At 38.3% G+C, this 20,616-nt stretch overlaps 1 protein-coding gene across 1 annotated transcript in view; it reads right to left on the bottom strand.

The window, feature by feature from the left end:
* Positions 1–20,174, bottom strand: part of LOC149618566 (uncharacterized) — a 93,222-nt gene extending 73,048 nt beyond the window's left edge. Inside the window, exons 1-2 of the mRNA XM_089855545.1 lie at positions 19,451–20,174; positions 17,149–17,358 (exon numbers count right to left, since the gene is read on the bottom strand). Coding sequence (XP_089711671.1) covers positions 17,149–17,316 — 168 coding nt within the window. The 5' untranslated portion in view covers positions 17,317–17,358; positions 19,451–20,174. The remainder of the gene's footprint in view (positions 1–17,148; positions 17,359–19,450) is intronic.
* Positions 20,175–20,616: the final 442 nt, after the last annotated feature.

Below are 20,616 nucleotides of genomic sequence, written 5' to 3'. Positions count from 1 at the left end.
TCGTTTCCAACAAATCTACCACCAGGAGACGCTCCTCTACGAGAAGTTGACAAATACAACATTAATTGAATAGAGGCATAGCCTACTATGATTTACTTCGAATTAGGTTAAGGCAGGGTCGATATGGACGGATCACAGTAGGCTATCATGGTTTCTGATTCCGACAAATCAACCACCAGGAGAAATACAACAGGACCTGAATCGTGGCATAGCCTACTATGATTTCGTTTAAATTTCTTGGTCGAATTCGGTAGAGGGTCGATTACAGTAGGCTATCATGGTTTCTGTTTCTGACAAATCTATCACCAGGAGACGCTCGTGTACCCTTTTATAAAGGACGTATGCTCTGAACAAATATCCTTTCGGCCCATACTTATGAGCGCAACGAAAGACCTGTAGTGTTAGCTTCAACGCGTGCATAATTGAGTAACGAAGCTAAAAATTGCGAAACCCCTTTTGCTTTCGATGGGTTATTTAGTAATATGGTGCCGAACTGGATTGACTGCAAAGACTGGATTCGGTTTCAATTGTTATGCTAATTTGGCACACGAGCCGCTCGCTCATTTTCATTGTCAGCTTTTACCCCTCCTTGTTTCATTGTTTAATAATGTCTGTTAAATTAATTTAAGAAATATTTTTCTTCTCTCCTCAATGAAAGACCACTTACGGGCCATTAAGGCTTTCATTGTAAAAAGGGGAAAAATATAAATTCCAATTAAATTATCATTGTTAGGAAAACGGCTTATTCACATTAGGATAAATATACTTATATATCTTAAAGCATTGTAATTTGCATTACGATGTGTGCCATTGTGCAATTGTGTGGTCTCGGAGTGCGTCCATTAACACTTGAATTTTAAATGATCTAAGAGTGTTCTTAAACACGATAGATCTTAATTTCTAATCACGTGACATTATTGAATTAATTGCTGAATCGCGCGCGATTTAAAATTCGAAAACAAAGGCTTAGTGAATATTGATGAATTTATATAAGGTAATTTTAAGGGATTTTAAAGAAGGAACTGGCGGGTGGGTAAAATTATTTTAAATACGTCACAGGAACCACTTAATTGAAGTCAAGATACGAAGACACCTAGTCCTTCACGAGGCAGCAGCGCCAATTCCCTGAAGTGCTGGTAATTGAAATAAATCGAACTGAGTTTATTTAAACCACGCCTCTCCTCGGTCGCGTGCCTCTAATATCCGATGCCTGCTTTACAGTCCCTTAAAATCTGGATTTTTGTATATTGTCTAAGGACATGGCATCATGGAGATTGTAGAATTTTACGGATGACCCCTTAAACTTAAAGTACTGAAAGACAATTATTTCTAATTTAACTAAGTGATCATCCCTAAAACACATCATCAAATCCATAACTCGAAAACAGTGTCCCTTAGTACAAACAAAATGGAGATAGAAATTACATTTTCGACTGAAAAAAATCGCCTAAGTAACATCCCTCTTCGTTGTTTTCTTTTATAACATCCCTCTTATTTTATGCCCGACTTATAAAAAAAACCCTTGTATAAAATGACATTAAATTTAATTCATTAACCCTATAATTTTAAGAATTAAACCTATCTTACAAAAACCCTTTCAGAAGGTAAAAATTCCATTAAGGGCAAAACGAAAAATAATAATCAGCATACAAATAAACAACAAGATTAAATATAAAACCAGTCTAATGACATTTATAATTTATTATTGTCGATGACCGACGTTGTTCGTATCCCACTCATATTAAACGGGGTATTCTAATCCACATAACTATTTAAAAAAAAATAAAAGAAAGAGAACAACCAAGCTCGAATTGAATTGAGAGCCCCGAAATCGCCGTAATATATTTCAGGAATCTTAGGAAGTCATTTTACGAAAATGTCATCGACAGTGGAATGCAGTTTATAATTGAAACCTTCAAAGCCGTATCAAAGCTAAAAGCGTTGCTGCAAGATATTACCAGCCACCGCGCATTCCCCTTTTAATTCCCGTTCCCTCATTGTCCTAAACTCATCGAAGAAAAATTCATCACAGAAGAATTCTTTTAAAATTGTTGGGTGCAGTCCTTTCATTCGCCAGCCCATTCAATGATGTTAATAAACTTGATCACTCGTAGTGCTCAGGAGTATAATCAGGGAGCTGTAGAAATGGAGACATTGTGAGGTGAAGTATAGTATTGAGCTATATCATTTGTGACGTCAGTGCCTAGGTAAAACGTCATGGGCTTAGCTTTGGCAGTGGGCGGCCATGTTTGGTACCGCTTCAGTTCTATGGGAAAATAGCATGGGTGACGTCACACTAAGGCTTCTGAGATAGCTCTATTCTACACCAAGAGTCTAGACTCGGTTGGAGAAAGGAAGTTAAATTGGTTCCTTATTGTCACGTGTGTTACTAATTCGGTACTATTTTGTGACCGTTCTCCTACAAAAGAGGTACTATTTTCAAAAACATCTTGTAGTACAGCCAACGAACGCGTTTTCCCTTGTCAAGATTCTCACGAGATGGCAGACTTTGTCAGTTCTTCCGGTCTCCCAGTGTTTCCATTCTGTTCATTAGGCAAGAAACTGCAGAGAGAAAGGCTAGCAGTTCAACTTTAACCTGTTCTTCGTAACACTGCACTGAAGTTAACTCTGAGAAAGAGTAGGGTGGAATTTTCTCTAGCCCCTTCAGTGAAAACTGTCTATGGAAAACGTTGCTATAAGAGTTATAAGAGCACAGTGTTAAGCCTTTGTCAGCCCAGGAATGATAATGGTATGCAAAAGAACTCGGGTGGGTTGCTATTGGATGGGCCTATAGTAGGAGTCCTAGTTCTAAATGGGTAAACGACCATGACCATCGACCATAGCGAACAAACAGTCGATTAGCCAAGGCCCAATCAGTACTTATTCGTGACTACACATCATGAATTTCTAAGCATAACAGAAAGCGCTAAAGAAAGGTGGATGTTACGGTGAAACAATTGAGTTACTGTCTTTGGTATCTTGTTTGGAATAATGGTTGAAGCGCGCGTCTTCGACGAATGTTGCGTGTAACCCGCGGTCATTGAAAGAAATAAAAGGCTCGTGTTGGCCTCGCGCTAAGCGTTAAGCATGATTTTACAAAGGATGTTCAATTATATCCGGCCCCTCGATCCACAATACTAATGATATCGAACAAGACAAATTAACATTCCGGTATTGCTAAATATTTTCACGAAGAGATACAGGAAGACCTATTAATTTCGATTATTCCTAATTAAGTCCCAGAGCTGTGCTAATTAATTAGTTAGCTAATTGAATTTCTAATTAATTAGCAAAATTTACTAATTGAAAATGGTAATTGAATTTTAATTACCTTAGTGCTAATTGAGAAGTAATTCTAATTAATTAGTATGAATCGGAAAGGTAATTATCTAATTAAAATTTAATTAGATTTAGGATTAACTAATTAGCCAATTGAATTTTCAATTAATCTTTTACGCCAATTTGTTGTAAAAAAATCGAGGAATTAACTCTTGATTCATCTATTTGAATATGAAAAAGCCTTATTATATCGATGAGGAAACCTTAGTGCTACTCTAAATTTTTCAGCTCCTCAAACATGAGAAATTTTGTAGTTCGCAACTGCCCCATGTCGAAATTTCAACTGTTTTACCTACTCGAATTAATAGCAGTGCGCATGTATTTACTACTCAGGAGTCCATTATAGGAACTGTGGCAAGAAAATGAAGAAATGAGACAAATTTTAACATGACGGAAGGTTCGAGGCTTGTCTCATTTTTCGAGAATAATTCATGGCTACCGCGTACCCGTTTTTCAATGGCATTAAAACATTAAACTTTGCATTACCAAAGTACTAAATCCATGGGCACTTTTAAACTTTCATGTTTACTTATGGTTTCTTTTTTACCTTAATTAGACAAGTAATTAATTAGAAATTAGTAATTCTAATTAATTAGTTTGATAAATTAATGCCTAATTTCTAATTCAATTGAATTAGTTTCTATGTCTAATTGCTAATTGGCTAATTAATTAGTTCATAAATATTTCCCTAATTGCTAATTCTAATTCAATTAGTTGTCAGCTAATTAGCACAGCTCTGTTAAGTCCAAACATTTTCTACTTGCATTGAAAATTCAATAGGAACAAGGCAGTAAGTGATAAACTCCTCCTACATAACGTCAGACCGCCGCTTACCCAATCATCTTTACTCCCCCACTAGCCTTCTACTTTATAAATTCCTCCATCTTGTAGATGTATATGGGAGGAGCTATCTGAAGCCCTGCCCCTTTTGCTGTTTCCCTATAGATCTTTGATTCCATTCATAAAATAATGAAATGGGTTAACGCCATAGTTCAAAGCATGTGGACTTGGAACCAGACACAGAAAAACTAACTTTTGGACAATATGTAGTAGTTCACTTAGGTCAAGCCCAATTAATATTAACACACTAATTTTCTATTTCAAAGGTGATTAAGCCGAACTGAATGGGTAAGGTGAAGTAGCTTGACTTAATATTTATGTGAAAGTTTTGAACCATCTAATTATATAATAAGTATGTTATTATAATACTTACAAAAATACTCATGCCTTCAATACATAGCCGAAACTTCTCTAATTAGTCTAGGGAACCTTTACGAAAGTGTCAATTAAAATATCTAACCCTTTTCCAAGTTTCTACATCATAGTTCTATAATGAGTCGTCGTTGGCCTAATGGACAAGCCAATTTACTTAATACCTAAACATTATAATCAAGGAGCGTCAACGTTTCAAGTATCATATTTTCGGTAGCTCACCCAGTTTTTAATTTTTGAGTGCCAAACCCATGCAGCTTTTCATAATGACGGGTATCAAGCGAAAAATGTACGAAATTTTAAAGTTTAATTACGTTCTCGGCATATTTCTTGTTATGAGAACGGAAGTCAAATTCTTTCCCTAGATTTTAGGTTTGTTATTTTTAATGTTTTTCAATCTAATTAACGGCTACGTAATATTTATTTCGTGTGAAACCTCATTAATATTTAAATACAATGAACTAAGGCCGATATAACCTATTGCAAGTAAGTATAGATATCTTGTACTTGTCAGCCGTTTTCCGTAGCTTTCTGCTAGAACTAAAGGGGAGGAGATGTAGAAACCGTCAGTCCTGACGTCACATGTACTAATGTATTTGAACTTAGAAGCCAAGTGGCGTTGACGCAGCTATCGAGCTACGACCGTCAAACCCGAATGTAAACAAGTTCTCTCTGCGTGTTCTGAAGGAGTAGTCCAATAGTGGTATTGAGAGGGGAGGAGCTACGGGGACGTGACGTCAATATTGGTAGTCCAAATTGTATGGTCTGAGCTGACGACTTCCAATATGATCGCCAAAACCGAGGTAAGAAATAGGGGGTGTGACGTCATGAGAAAGTTCGTAGTAGCAGACTATAGTCGACGGTTGACATGTGAATGACCAATGACACGCGAGCGAGGAGGAGCAGGCGGTTTAAGCCCTACCCCTTAACTTCAACCAGATATAAGCGTGATTATCTATGGGTTCCTAACGATTCCAATTCCTGATTATTGTAAGAGAGACACGTCTCTGTCTGTTAGTGACGCATTGACATATTTTAGCTAGCGTAACATGGTTAGTAACTTTATTAAACTAAACCACAGACCATCGAGACTCGCTTTAAAGTATAAACAGTTTTAAAAACATCAATAAATTTAAGTGAAACTTTCCTTGCAAGAATTTAATGATAACAAATTATTCCGGTGTTTGAATTATGTCTATGACTTCCTCAGCTGTTGAAAATTATAGGTCTAATTATAATCGACGATTTGAGCTTTGTGATTTTATCGTAGTTCCATAACCATTAGAGAAAAGTCCCCCGCGTGCGCCAGTTGTGAGTCGCTAATTAGAGAAAATAAGGCTACGGAGTATACAGGGTGTAAGATGTTCCAAAAATGTAGTCGGTTCTATTGGCAATCAATTTTGAGTCGACTCGAAACTGTTCTATGCCTATGCCACGTGAAAGATTATTTCCCCCCCCCCCTTCATTTTTGGTAAAATTAATTATGTAAAATATGAAGTTGTCTAATTATGGTTGTATCTTCTCTGTATTCTATTATAGAGTCTTGAAACCGTGTTATATGAAAAGAGGGAATTTCAATCTACAAAATGAGGCCTTGAAGTATTCAATTGAAGGTCCCAAACGTAAGTTATGGCGAGTTTAAGACAAGTGTTCCATATTTGAACTGTTCCAAGTTATGGCAGTGTGAGGTTGTCTAATTATGGTTGTATCTTCTCTGCATTCTATTATAGAGTCTTGAAACCGTGTTCTATGAAAAGAGGGAAATTCAATCTACAAAACGAGGCCTTAAAGTATTCAATTGAAGGTCCCAAACGTAAGTTATGGCGAGTTTAAGACAAGTGTTCCATATTTGAACTGTTCCAAGTTATGGCAGTGTGAGGTTGTCTAATTATGGTTGTATCTTCTCTGCATTCTATTATAGAGTCTTGAAACCGTGTTCTATGAAAAGAGGGAAATTCAATCTACAAAACGAGGCCTTAAAGTATTCAATTGAAGGTCCCAAACGTAAGTTATGGCGAGTTTAAGACAAGTGTTCCATATTAGAACTGTTCCAAGTTATGGCAGTGTGAGGTTGTCTAATTATGGTTGTATCTTCTCTGCATTCTATTATAGAGTCTTGAAACCGTGTTCTATGAAAAGAGGGAAATTCAATCTACAAAACGAGGCCTTAAAGTATTCAATTGAAGGTCCCAAACGTAAGTTATGACGAGTTTAAGACAAGTGTTCCAAATAAAATCTGTTCCAAGTAAGAGCACGCAGCTGACCCTATGACATTTTGCCACAAGAAAAACACCCTAAACAAGTTATGATTAAAATGTTTAACGGATGACCCCTTAATTAAAAATAGCACTGTTTTCAGTTTCTTAATTAAATTTAAGGAGTCGTCCGTAAAACACTCCAATCACAATTTCTTCAAGGTGATAAAATGTCACGGAAATTGCAATTTCGACTAGAAATCGATTTCCACAGAACAAACTAACTGCACTTCGATCCTACCACCCATTTTGGCATTAACACCCTGTACTATACGCAATGGATGGTGGTTCAAAATATCGGGGACACACCTTCCTCGTAAGCAACGCAACATGCGTCAGCTGCGACGGGGACCCTCAAGCTGCTGTTGCTCTCTCTCTTGAAATATGGTATCCGTAAATACCGTACCGTTTTTAATTTCTCATAAATTTCGAAACTGTCTTATAAATTAAAGTGCTTTACGGTTCATGTTTTTCTAATTTTGGGCAGGATTGTTTATTAAATTTGAAGAGGTTGGGTTCTACATTAGAAAAAGACCACTCCATTAATTTCAGCAGGGAAGCAAACACCACAGAATAGAGTGGTTTTAGTCAAAAATAATTTATTGTTTTTTAGAACTTATATAGACCATTCAATTAATTACTTTAGTGAAACCAAGACACAGGAGATGAAGTCTCCTTCTTGGGTTATTTCTCTTAAACTAAGAAGCGCCGCTAGAGGCAGTGCGAGTTGCCCAGAGTCCTTCCGCGTGTAGTCAACTCTGGCTCCGTCTGGAGTTACCTCTTGGTTTGGAGTTATCAAAGGGGGCGGCCCCCGCTAACCCAGCTTGTGTGTTGGTTTCACTGCAAGTAATTTATTAAATGGTCTATTTGTTCAATAAGACAATAAAACATAACTAAAACCACTCCTTCCAAGCTTAGAACAGTGGATTACTAACAAGCTAAGAGCACAAACCTCTCGTCAGTGTAGACGCAAGTTCATAAGGTATTTTCCATAAGTTTGTCACTGGTTACAAATTGGAGCTTGTAATTTTGAAGTCATTAAAGGGACTGCAAAGATGGCATCGGCGGGTAGGTAAAAATTATTTGAAATATGTCAGAGGCACGTGACCGAGGAGAGGCGTGGTTCAAAGAAGCTTAGTTCGTTTTATTTCGAAAACTACCACTTCAGCCAATTGGCGCTGCAATCTCGCGAAAAACAAGGACTAGATGCCCAGTTCCACTCCATAAGGAGTCTAGTATCTTGGCATCACGTGATGTCTGTGACGTATTTCAAATAATTTTTACCCACCCGCCGATGCCTTCTTTGCAGTCCCTTTAAAGTAGGTCATAGATTCAAGGTAATGCGACGACGCCTGGTGAGACGCTGCTGTCAAATTTGGGCTTAGTAAGTTCAGACTAAATAGGACCTAGATGGAACTTGGCCCTGCAAATTAACCAACCGAGTTTAGGACCTCAATTCTCGCTTCCGTCGTTCTCCCTCGAACTAGCTCGAGCTGTAAGTCTCTAGGATTACGAAGTATAGGAAGTGTCATACTTATGGAGCATATCTTATAAACTTATGCTACAGATAATGGACGACAGCTTGGACTGGACGTAGACGTACTTTCTTAATAATTTATCGAAATCCATTTTGTAAAGCGTATGTATACCCAAGGGTAAACTAAACGCTAATTGTTTCCTTCATAATAACCAATCCCATTTTTTCTTCTTAAGTTCATAAATTAAGTACCAGATGCGGCACCCTTATGGCTTGGGGTGGTGAAAAATATACAAGATAGGAAACGATACGGGATTTGCTAATAGCAAGATATTTATATAATTAAACCGTTTCTGTTTCCGTTTTCATTGTCAAAAACGAGGATATGAACTTGGCTTGGAGGGAAGATGCAACCATATTTGTCAAATTGGATCACACTTAAACCATTTGCTTAACCAGGGATAGATTTAATTTTAGAAGTAGGAATGGAGAACAGAGTAAATCTAAGTCCCGGACCCCCTTCCACGGGACGGAGGGGTATGAAAGAAGAAGCGGGTGGGTCATAGCGAGAGAGGTAAAAAGGAATTACGTATTTTTCACCGTCCCCGTCAGCAACGTCATCAAAACGTAGTTTAAGTCAGCCAATAAGATAATTTAAAATTTTCGTTACGTGTTGGAGGGAGGAGCTCTATAATGGGCTATGAGTCGGACTGAAGTAAATACTAACCGTTCTCCATTCCTACTTCAAAAATTAAATCTATCCCTGGCTTAACATATTCACCCAATTCAAAAATATGGCACAAGGTTTAAAGCTAGTAATATCATAGGTTTATAAGATCTATATCATAAGTATTTACACTACCTATACTTGGTAATGCTAGAGACTTACAGCTCGAGCTAGTTCGAGAACGACGAAAGCGAGAATTGGAGTCCTACACTCGGTGGTTAATTTTGCAGGACTTACATCTAGGCTCTATTTATTCTGTACTAAGCCTTTCTTTGAGAGCGCCTCACCAGGAGTCGCTATACAAGAATCTATGACCTTTCACCTTGGGTCACTTCATGACAATCTCTCAGTAACCAGTGACAAACTTATTAACTTAAGTAATATTGATGAGGGATTTGATACTGCGACATGGTACACTAAAATCAATGTTGGTCTAATCTATACCACACTGCCAATGGTTTCCAGGGAAAGTCTTAAATTCCCCAAAATTCTAACGATCTCCGAATTTCCAAAAAAAAAAAAAATTCCAACTCTAATTTGCAGTTGAAAGATAAGTGTATGATAACTAAATTCGGAACTCATAATTTTTGCGCAGAAGTCCACCTACATGAATAACCCTTTCGGGCACCCAAGCAAGCTCCGTTCCAAGAAGTGACGTATAAATTAACGACAAGAAGACACACGCATATGCTATTCCCGCAATGCTATAGCAGTACAGTATTGCGAGGGCTGGCGATAATGAATGTCAACCTCCCCGGGCTTGTTTGGACAGCTAGTCGTTGTGTTTAATATACGATCTGAATATCGCGAATCTGATATCGGTTATTCTTTCAATAGAAATTCCTTAGTTAAAGTAAAATTTATTTTCAAGAATTAGTTGAAAGATCATTTTCAAAAGGTGGGTAGCAGTATCGTCAGCGTACATCCGGTAGTATTTGCACGCAAAGACGTTAGATTGGGCTTCAACGTTACCAGTAGTGCACCAAAGTCCTTTTGTTCGAAGGACCAGGGAGAAATGAGGTAAGATGGAGTGGTAAAGATGATGGACGACCTGCGACACTGAAGCTCTCCCAGTGTACCTCGCGCGCGTCCCTACCCTTCGATAGGCGATTGTTAAGTGCTTCCGCCTAGCATCATTACATTTGTATGAGAACTAGCTTCTATTTTTAATACAGAGGGGGCGTCATTTACCACATCGCACTGTAATACCCTACCTAAATGCTGAGGGTTCCGGGACGACTATGGTGCCGTTCCGTAGGTGGGGGTACAGAGGCTACGTTATAGGCATTCGGGTTACCACTCCATCCCGTTCTCCTTCAAGGAAAGACTACGGTGGTAAACGAAATCATACGCAAAAGGGGTCGACACTATTCTGAGGGAAAGGGGGGTTCCCATATTACATGGATCGAGAAACCTTCAAATATGTATACTTTTAGTTTTGATCTATGATCTTTTGTTATCATAGAATTATCCAGCGCGTCAAGAGGACAAGTTTGGCTAAGACTAATTCCCTGAAACTCTAATAATAAAAGGTATAGTTTTACTTCAATAAGAGACCTTCTACCTTGGTTTATTTCTTTTCCCAAAAGACGAATAAGATAAAATAAAAATTGCACGAGGCACGCAGCCTCCCACGTGCGTATTGTCGCCGAATATTTCAAGTCGGGAAAACTTGTCGTCGCCTCGAAGCGTTTTTTGGGCCAGGATGATCCTCGCAGTTCCACACCCAGATTTTGAAAGCCTAACATCAAAATTCACGTATCTTGAGACGATTTATAACCCGAACATAAAACATCTAAGCATTCAATCCCAAATTCTTTCGAGAGATATATTTTTTATCTTTCTCTTATCCAAAAATAAATTTTATACAATTTGTAGTACCAACGCGATGCCTGGTTCGATCTAGGCGCTAGATATAAGTAAAATGACCACGATAAGTATGACAAACAACGTTAATGGAGAGGTGTTTCCGAGTAAGATATGATTTCAGTTCAGGAGCGACCTCTGTTGAGGTAGAGTTAACACGAAGGAGTAAACTATATTGACTTATAATGAACCCCCAGCCGAAAACGGCTTTATCTAGAAGGCTGAAATTTTGCATGGAAGTTGCTTTTAAGTAGTAGCTACTCATAAAAAATATATAATTCCGCGGCCATCTAGAAAAATGGCGGCCAGAAATATAACCTACAATAAGTTTGTAAGATATGTTCCATAAGTATGACACAAACTATACTTCGTAATGCTAGAGAGTTATTGAGAGCTAGTTCGAGAACGACGCGAGAATTGACTAAAATCGGTTTTTCAGTCCATCTTCCTATTTAGCCCGTACTAAGCCTTTGACTGCGCTTCACCAGGCTTTGTTTTATCAGAATCTACGACCTACCTCACTCACTTCAAAATTACAAGCTCCAGTTTGTAACCAGTGACAAACTTATACAACATATCTTATGAACTTACGTTAATATCCATATCCTTTAGACGGGCTGTATGGTAAAAATTTGTTGTTAAGCATGCCCTTTCGCCATCTTTTAAAATGGCGATTAAAACAGTATCTGAAATGCAAGCACCTTTGCTGCTAATATAGATTATATATATTTATAAAACTATTCATTTTCATTTTCAGTTTTAATGGAAATACCACCATCAGGGAAACAAACAGTCCTTGAGATATTTAGCATTACGACTATGGAAATAAGTATCTGACTTACTGTAAATACGTTATTTATGCTATAAGCAAAAAACTAGTTTTAGTTTGATATCCTGGAGTTTTGGATCTTTTTTATACATATCTATTTATTTCCACCTTCTATACCTACATTTGATTTAATTCTTTTTTTGGTTCTTTACGTTACTAGGAAACACGTTGAACTCTTGTTTTGTATGAAGAAGTTTGTTTGGTTGCTTGGTAAAATCCGTGAAATAAGATTTTAAATTATATAGCCTTTTTATGGAAATTTTTAAATCTTTTTACCTCTCCGAGTGACGTATGTCACGGAGAGGTTCTAATTTCGACGTGTGTGTGTGTCTGTCTGTGTGTTTGTCTGTTGTTACACCCACGTGACCGCGTTCGCAGTTTCCAAATCGGAGCAAACGTGTTCGCCATTTCCGAACTGCTTTCACAGTCACGGAAATGGCTCCTTTACTTGAGTTCTCACACCATTATCTTCTCGTCTTTGTCCATCCCACACGGACACCAGTCTGTACTTACTGGCTTCTAATCACCACCATCTTTTGGTCTTCGTCCATCCCACATGGACACCAGTCTGTATTCATTGGCTTCTAATCACCACAATCTTCGGGTCTTCGTCCATTCCACTTGGACACCAGTCTGTACATACTGGCTTCTAATCTCCACTATCTTTTGGTCTTCGTCCATCCCACATGGACACCAGTCTGTACATACTGGCTTCTAATCACCACCATCTTCTGGTCTTCGTCCATCCCACTTGGACACCAGTCTGTACATACTGGCTTCTAAACACCACCATCTACTGGTCTTCCGTCTATTCCACATAGACACCAATCTGTCTTATTGGCTTCTAACTCCATAGTCATCGTTTGGTTTAAGACATTCGCGGCGATCAGCTAGGGTTACGAGAAACGTCTAGCCTCCCTAGGGTGGGTTGTCCACCAAAGGTTTTCGCAATTGCGGTTGTTCTTGCTTTTAGCTGTAGTTCGACACCCTTATATACTACCTATTTGAGTAAGGTAATGCAACCGGCGTATACTTCATTTCAAACGCCAAAATTAGTCAAGTCTCTCAAGAATGTCTAATTGTTCTTTATCAACGCGATGTAACGCTCTATAAGGCGAACAACTAACGAAGAAAATATTTAATATTAATTATATTTATTTTAATATTTAAGATAATCTAGTTTCTCAACTCAAAATTAAAACGGAAAGAGTTAAAAAGCAGCCTATGTTTTAGTCTGTGTGTGTCCGTCCGTTAGTGCACCGCGTTAGCAGTTCGCTTTGTTTTGTGGAAAGAAATCCTACAAAACCTTAATATTTGGTTTTCTCATAATATATTATTAATATATGGAAATATTTTTCGTAATTTCGATGCCTTTAGTGGTTTTGTAGCTATAAAGCTCTGTTTCATTCTGATATCCCAAGAATATTTTTTATTATTATTATTTGAAATCGATGTTTATATATTACTTAAGCTATACTACATCTGTTTATAGCATAATTCTTTCTAAAGTGATTTCAAGAAGAACGCAACTATATTGGGCAAATGAACTTTTATTTGTCATTAGGCCTCGTGAACCAAAAAGTAAACGCTTGGGTTTGGTTTTCGTTTCTGTAATACAGAGACATTAACGGTTCAGAGTGAGCCGAAAGTTAAATACACTTTTAAATAATTAGGCTTAGACTTTATAATCATGGTGGAAATCTGGGCCGCGTTCAGCAGAGCTCAGCGCTGTCAGGCGCTGTTAGCAGTGTCATCCAGAACGGGATTTTGTTATTGAATTTTGACGTCACGGTGCTCAGTGAGCCAGCGCGGTCTTCAAGGAAAATAGTCGGGTTTTTGGATAACGTGACGTAAAACGCGTAGTTCTCAGCTTGGCGAAAAAGCATGGAGGAATTAATACAAATAGCTCTTGCTGATTCTGATGGGACTATAGCTATTTAATTGGCGTGAAACAAGTTGATCACGCGAGAGCGGCGAGAAGTTTAAGAGACATGTTAGTTTCTATGTTTAATTATAAAAGTTGATCTTATCTATCTCCATAAATATGTTATCATACAATTTTTGTTAAGCCTTTGTACCTTGCACGCTTTATTGCGCTAGCTTCATTTTTAAAAGACCGATGACCGGAGAAAAGCTATGACGACAGATCTCACCAGAAAACGTTTTCCAAAATCCGCTGTCTTTTTTGGTGAGCTCTGCTGAACGCAGCCCAGATCAGTGAAAGGTCTGATCGTAATCGGATTATAGCTTCGTGTGTTCATGCTTTTTATGGTGCGCATTTACCTTCAGTGTGTGTAGCCACAAATTAGCTTTGGTGTTATGTAACTTTAATCGTCATGTTGACAAACTAAGAAAATTGTTGAGGTGAAAGGAGAGGATAGTGTTTACATGGCAACCCTGTTGTGAATATGGCTTTGAACATAGAGGGTATACAGTTGAGGAGTAGCAAATTGGGCCTTTACAAATACGTAAAGGTAATATCCCTCCAAAGTTTTATCTCTTTATTTCCCGTTTTTCCCCCATCGGATGATTTTAATGTGTACAAGTATATCCTTATTGGATGTAAAATGTCGTCTGATTTACAGTATATTTGCTATGCTTTGTATACTGCTTTAATATTTCATAAATTTTAACTTCAGTATTTGTTCATAAAAAAAAGAAACATTTCCATAACTGGGTAAATAAGTTTGTAGGTAGTCCTTCTCTTGACTCGGAGAGGTAATATTTTGGTTTTCCCAACTTGTTAACGTGTAATTTTGAAAATATCTAAATCTATATTAATGATAATAGTTCGTGCGTTCTTAAGCAGGAAACTCTATGAAAGAATAAAGATAAAAGAAGATTCTCTACGTCTCTTTTTGAACAGACTGTACATAGTTTTCAGTTGACCCTTCCGTACCAACAACAACACCCAAATAACATTATGTAATCTTGTCCTCAATGGAGAATTCAAAATATACATTGAGATTTAGCAAGACATCCGTTGAAACTTATGCAGATATTGATGTCATCGCTTGACATCAGCGATTCCACGTTGTGTAAAACAGCGTTCACGTTATGCATTTTCTAAAACTACACTATTTTTCATTAAATTTATGTTTAGAAATGTTACGATTTGACATTGGTTAGTGATAGCAAGGCGCGAGTTAATTCATGCAGGTCATAGGGTTATGTAAGACGGTGTCAAATGCTTAGCTAGTAGGTGGAGTGAAAAACCGCGTGTAGTCAATTCTCGTGTCTTTCTTGAACCAAAGAGGGTAGAAAGACGGGGAGTTGAAGCTAGCGGCTTCGGCAGAGCATTTTGGGCGTTCTCGCTTTTCTTCTTTATTTATTTGTTGTATTTCCCTCCTAATATCCGGTTCACTGTATTTCAACCAATAAGAGGGCAGAGAAAGATGCGCGCGCACACCGGAAGCTTAGAGGTAAACTTTCGAAGCGAGAACACTCCAGCCAAGCCTTCTACTCCCCCTCTTTCTACCCTCTTTGCTTGAACTAGGTCTCATTAAAATATATGCAAGGTTGTGCTATTACACTTTGAACAACTTTACATTACCATCTTAGGTACACTTTTACCTTTAAACGTAACACGGCTGCAAGATAAAGGCTCATTAGCGTTCTAAGATCGGAGGCTATTGAAATTGTCTGAACAAGATGGGTTCTCTGATATGTCTACCTCCCCACGAAATCAAGTTTCCTGGTTTCAATGGCCAATATTATGGGGCTCGTACCTCCGAGACTAAATATTTTAGATCCCATATTCTCTGACACTTTTCACTCAGTTTGACCCAACGAACACTCCCTTTAATCTACAGCAGACTTATCAGAAAAGACCTCTTCGTCAGCTTGGTTTAGTAGTAAGACAGATCAATTGTAAATAGAACGAGAAGAAGTTACACAGGGCTTCGCCGTTACCAGTCCCACACCAAAGTTCTTATTGTTTGAAGTCATATCAAACCGTCTTTGTTGTCCACATTTCCTCCGGATGTACCGTCTCAAGACAACACTTTGGTCAAACACTAGACCCTATTTTACCCTCAACGTTTAAAAAGGTTCTTTTCAAAAAATAGTCAGTAGCTATTGCTGCATACATAATGTTGAACTCTGTAATTGAGCCACGTTGTTAATTTGTGACCGCGCATTAATGTTCCCTTATCCCACTCTAGTGCCACTCGAGCACGAAAGCTCCAAAACTTGTAACTCAAGATTATACCAACACACAATAGAAGCAAAGACAAAACATTCCCAGGCTACAAAATACGACGGCGCAAAGTAAATGAGATGCAAAACACCTTTCTCTAAATCAAACAATTTCTCCCTGGAGCCCCGAAAAGTCACGCTATATAGTGGACATTGCCCTTTATACTCGAGTAAAGGTTTCTTATTTCCTGATTTGTCTCTATCGCAAGCGGGGGACGCGGAATTTCAAATATTTCTCGAAATAATCGATATTTCTGGGGTGAGACCTAGTCCTTTCCAACAACAGGGAACGCTTAACTTAAGAAAAGAATTAACAGATCACGTTAAAACATTTTTATCTCGGACTTTCGTAACATCGCATAATCTCAGTGTTGAATCCCAGAGAAGATATTACAGGAGAGTGAATCAGTAAAGGCTACCACTATCACATACTCGAATATCTTCCCAAATATCTTACTATACAAAAGTTCTGGTATCCCAAAATGGGCGTGGTTGTAAGACAATTATTCGTGGGTATATCAGTTCAGTTCTCAAGCTCAGTTTATTAGGTCTAAAGTATTCGGAAGCGTTCAACAGAGTTATCTCAGTTGTGACGTCATTGCCTATTTAAAACGTCACGAGTTTAGCTTTGGCAGTGGGCGGCCATGTTTGGAACCGTTTTGGTTCTATATGCAAATAGCATGGGTGACGTCACACTAAGGCTTCTGAAATAGCTCTATAGGGAAGTAGTAATTCCATCACATAGTCAGTTAATTTTCCAGGATACTTTATAATGTCAGCGTTCTGACTTCCCAAAATAGGGGTCGCACTAAAAATTATTAATTCCCCTAATTCAACTTAAAAGAACCTCAATTATTTGGTATCGTTCAACTGAAAAGAAGTAAATCTAACACATTATCAAAGATAATCCCCAAATCAGTTAAATACCAGAGTTCTGACATCCTCCAAAGTGGGGGTGGAAATAAGAGAAAAGTAGGAAAATAATTTCGTTATCGAGTGCCATTCCTTTAGTTGAGAGCTCCCTGAAACGAAGAGGATCGTCTCGCGCTCTCTCAACACGTTACGGGCGCGCTTCCGCCCACATGTCAGCTCGATGAATAATTTATCTTTCTGAGCTAAGTCTTTGCCCGAGATGGCATAGCGCACGCGCCCCCTGACAAGTCACCGCACGAGCCCCCAAAATTATTAAGACTGACGAAAACTGATGAGAGTTGAATGAACTAACTACAAAGGCAGCTTAGCTTACCATTTCCAGGCGTAGCTTGGCAAGGAGTTCGTCCATGTTCACAACCTCTTCCGGAGGTGGAGGTGGTAGTGCGTCCGGCAGGCTCCCTACACCACCATGGTCACTTTTCTCCATAGGGTTCGTTGTTTCTAGACTCGCATTGGATGCGTAAGGATCCGAACTCGCCATGACCACTTGGTGTCAAAGGTTTCGATACCTTCTTGGTTATTCCTAAAATACATATGACATACATTTAATTAGAAATTTAGCACTGCATTACGTTGACTCATGGTAACATACCAGGCAAAAATAAAACAAGAAAACCCTTCATGACGTACCAAACGCGAACGTTTTTGTGTTCATATCGAAGACAATGCGGATAAGACCTGACCCCCATAGTATTCAAGTGTATTAGTCTTAGGATAGGTTTAGACTACATTTGGTTAAAGGGAGCCACCGGAGGGTATGCTAGCCAGTCTGCCTATTCGTTTCAAATTTCGACGCTGCACTTTTGTGGCGCTGAATCTGCACGTCCAACTTTGTTTCAGTTTTCTGTGGGAGAAGCCTGGTTCTAGGTGGCCATGGGGGGATACTTTCTATTCACTCCCCTCGTAGCTAGAAGAGGGCTCGGAAATCCGCGGGAGGGAAATGCAAACCCTCCGATGGCTCCCTTTAAGCTTAGGTTAGGTTCAATTAAAGGTCATTTTGCTTTTAACCAAGTAACTAAATGATGTTGTTTATACTGCGGGTAAACACTAGTTTTCTTTTCTATTATGAGCATATGGGAATACAACTCATTACTTTAAACAACGCTATGAAATTTCGAGGGCCTTCCCAACGCCTTTGTGTAGAGGGTTTTGTATTGCAAAATGCTCGCAAAGCTTTCCTATCTTTTATTAAGGGTTTAAAAGATCCATGATTTTAGTCCTTATTTCGCAGCTACCACATTATATTGGTTAGGGAAAAACGCTATCAACAATGCGGCTTCAGATATAACGCGCGGACATATTACCAATAAAACTGGATATATGTCGTCTGTCTAACATTGTTTATTAGCTAAGTAATAAACCATAACTCTTAAAGGATAAAAGCCCAAATTTCGGCTAATGGATTAAAACAATACGACATTTAACCCCTGAAAAGAAATACATTCAAAACTAACTTACATTTAAAGTATAATGCAATGAAATAAAGTTAACTTTACTAAATACACTAATTAATATTACAAACTCGCACAACTAAAAAAATTGAAGCAACTTAATCTTCCAAAAACCCCGACGCTAATGAAGTCGCAAAAAACTAATTTAGGGCAAGAATTTCGACTTTGACCCGTTTGGATCTCGCATTGTCTATTTTAGTATGAAAATTAGACGTTTTAAATTTGCTTTCCAAAAGATTACTTTTAGAATAAAATGACGCAAATAAATGAGATAAATAACTTAAAATAAAAATTACTTTCTAGTGATTCCATTCTTGTGTTAATTTTATAACCAAATTCGTCAATTAGGCCAAAAACTGCGCAATGACGCAAGCACAAAGAAAATTTAAGCCGCGACAGAGCGATTGCTCAATACATGAACTTATGTCTATTTGGGTGTCAGAACAAAACTGCAGCAACAAAATGCCGTAACTGTCTCATCAGCAACCTCGATAGGCCTTAGACTTACATCAGACTAAAATATGGATTTAATTATATTATATTACATTTTATTATTACTGCATTGATTTACTTCGCTTGCCAGTTGTTGTGTAATATAAGCCTATAATGGCCGCTAATTAACAAGGAATTAAGGCAAGACACTGTAGCCAAGCTCAACCTTGCGCTTTATAAAAACTTAAACAGCGTATTTCATGATCAGTATTTCAGAAAATTGTATTCATTTATTCTGATTCAATCAATATACAGTTGCTGAATTGATCTCTTTTGCAGTACATGTCTACATAGATTGAAACCAAATCGATGCAAGCCACAATACTAAAGAACACGCTCAAACGTAGTACTTATCATTTGCTAATCGACCAGAAATAATCGAAGTAAATACGCAAGAACATGAACTTAAATTTTAAGTGCATAAACCTTGCACAGACAACTCATCGACTTTCATAAGCCTCAGTAAAATCCCTTCCATGAACCAAAAGACGAGAAAAATTGACTTTGCATCGTGTTACACTCAATGTCTGTACATGGCATTTGTCAATATTGACATCGTTTGAAAAAATAAGATTCATGAATCACTTTTCGTTTCGCCTTGCTTGAAACGGTTGCACACTAACCATAACAAAAACGAAAAGGCGGAGAGTATTGAACTTTTACTATACGTACCTTGACAGATAGATAATCCGTTCGATAAATATAGCAAGAAGCTTTACGTTTTTTCAGGGGCATTGCAACCTTCTTCACTCCGGCTTGAAAAAAGGCTTCTTCGTAAGGCAAACAACAATGCAAGATTGGTTGTCGTTTTAATCATAATCGAGTCGCGAGGAGGCACTACGACATTAACTTATTTCGGGGTAATTTCCAAGGGAAGTCCTTTAATTATCCCGTACCAAACATCAGTGTCGCCGTTAGCGACTCCGACGGTTTCCCGTTAAATTTCCGTCCATACTGCTGACGGTATGTGCGATGCATTGTACTCCGCCGACACAAACCCTATCCACGACAACGATGTTACGTAAAAGGGTATTCCTTCCTCGGTTTGTTATAAAAAAAGGTTATAGGGTCGTCGGCATCGGCTACTGACTGTTCTTCAGAGATCGCAATGCACTCGGCCTAGGCAATTCGCGCGCGCACCAGGCTGGGGCAGAAATGGGTAGACGGGCAGTAGTTGAAACGCAGGAAGTAAGTAGTGAAAAAAAGAAGGGATTCCGATCGATTTCGGGAAACATTTTTGGGAGGAAGCAACGAGCAAGCTCCCGCCGCAGTTCCTCCTCAAATCCCTCGTGGGATCATACGTTAGTAGCAATGAGCAAGAGTAAAGTAGATCTCGGTTGAGCCCCCGGGTTTTAGATAAGGGTACGGGGATTAAATTTCAACCTCATTAGATATTGCGAGCACAGACCCATTTAGAGAATAATGTACAACATGAATATTGGTTGTAATTACTTAGTAAAACAACACTACGCTATTTGAAGCAAATGAAGTAGAATTACTACTAACACATAGGCATATGCACACTTTTCAGGAAGGTCAAATTTGTTCAAACGACATCGTTATGGGCTTAAATATACTTACATATCTAAACCGGAGTACGAAATAGGTGTGTGAATGGAACAGCTTCACAATTTTTTGGCAATACTTAATAATGCTCGAGAATTTTGTGCTAGCTATGTTAATAAACCAACCTTCAAAATTTCCATGCATTCCATTACTTTTAAATGGACCCGACGTCGTGTGCTAATACCCAGACATGTCACCATCACCATGGAAATGATAGAAGCATCAAATTGAACTCATTAAGAGCTCAATTTTATATTAAGAAATGAACAACA

Source organism: Phalangium opilio, unplaced genomic scaffold (assembly GCF_054372755.1).
Source record: "Phalangium opilio isolate 3A_F unplaced genomic scaffold, DU_Popi_V2 ptg000209l_1, whole genome shotgun sequence".
Lineage (NCBI taxonomy): Eukaryota > Metazoa > Arthropoda > Arachnida > Opiliones > Phalangiidae > Phalangium > Phalangium opilio.
Note: the sequence above shows the minus strand (reverse complement) of the source record. Positions and strands in the feature narration are given on the sequence as shown.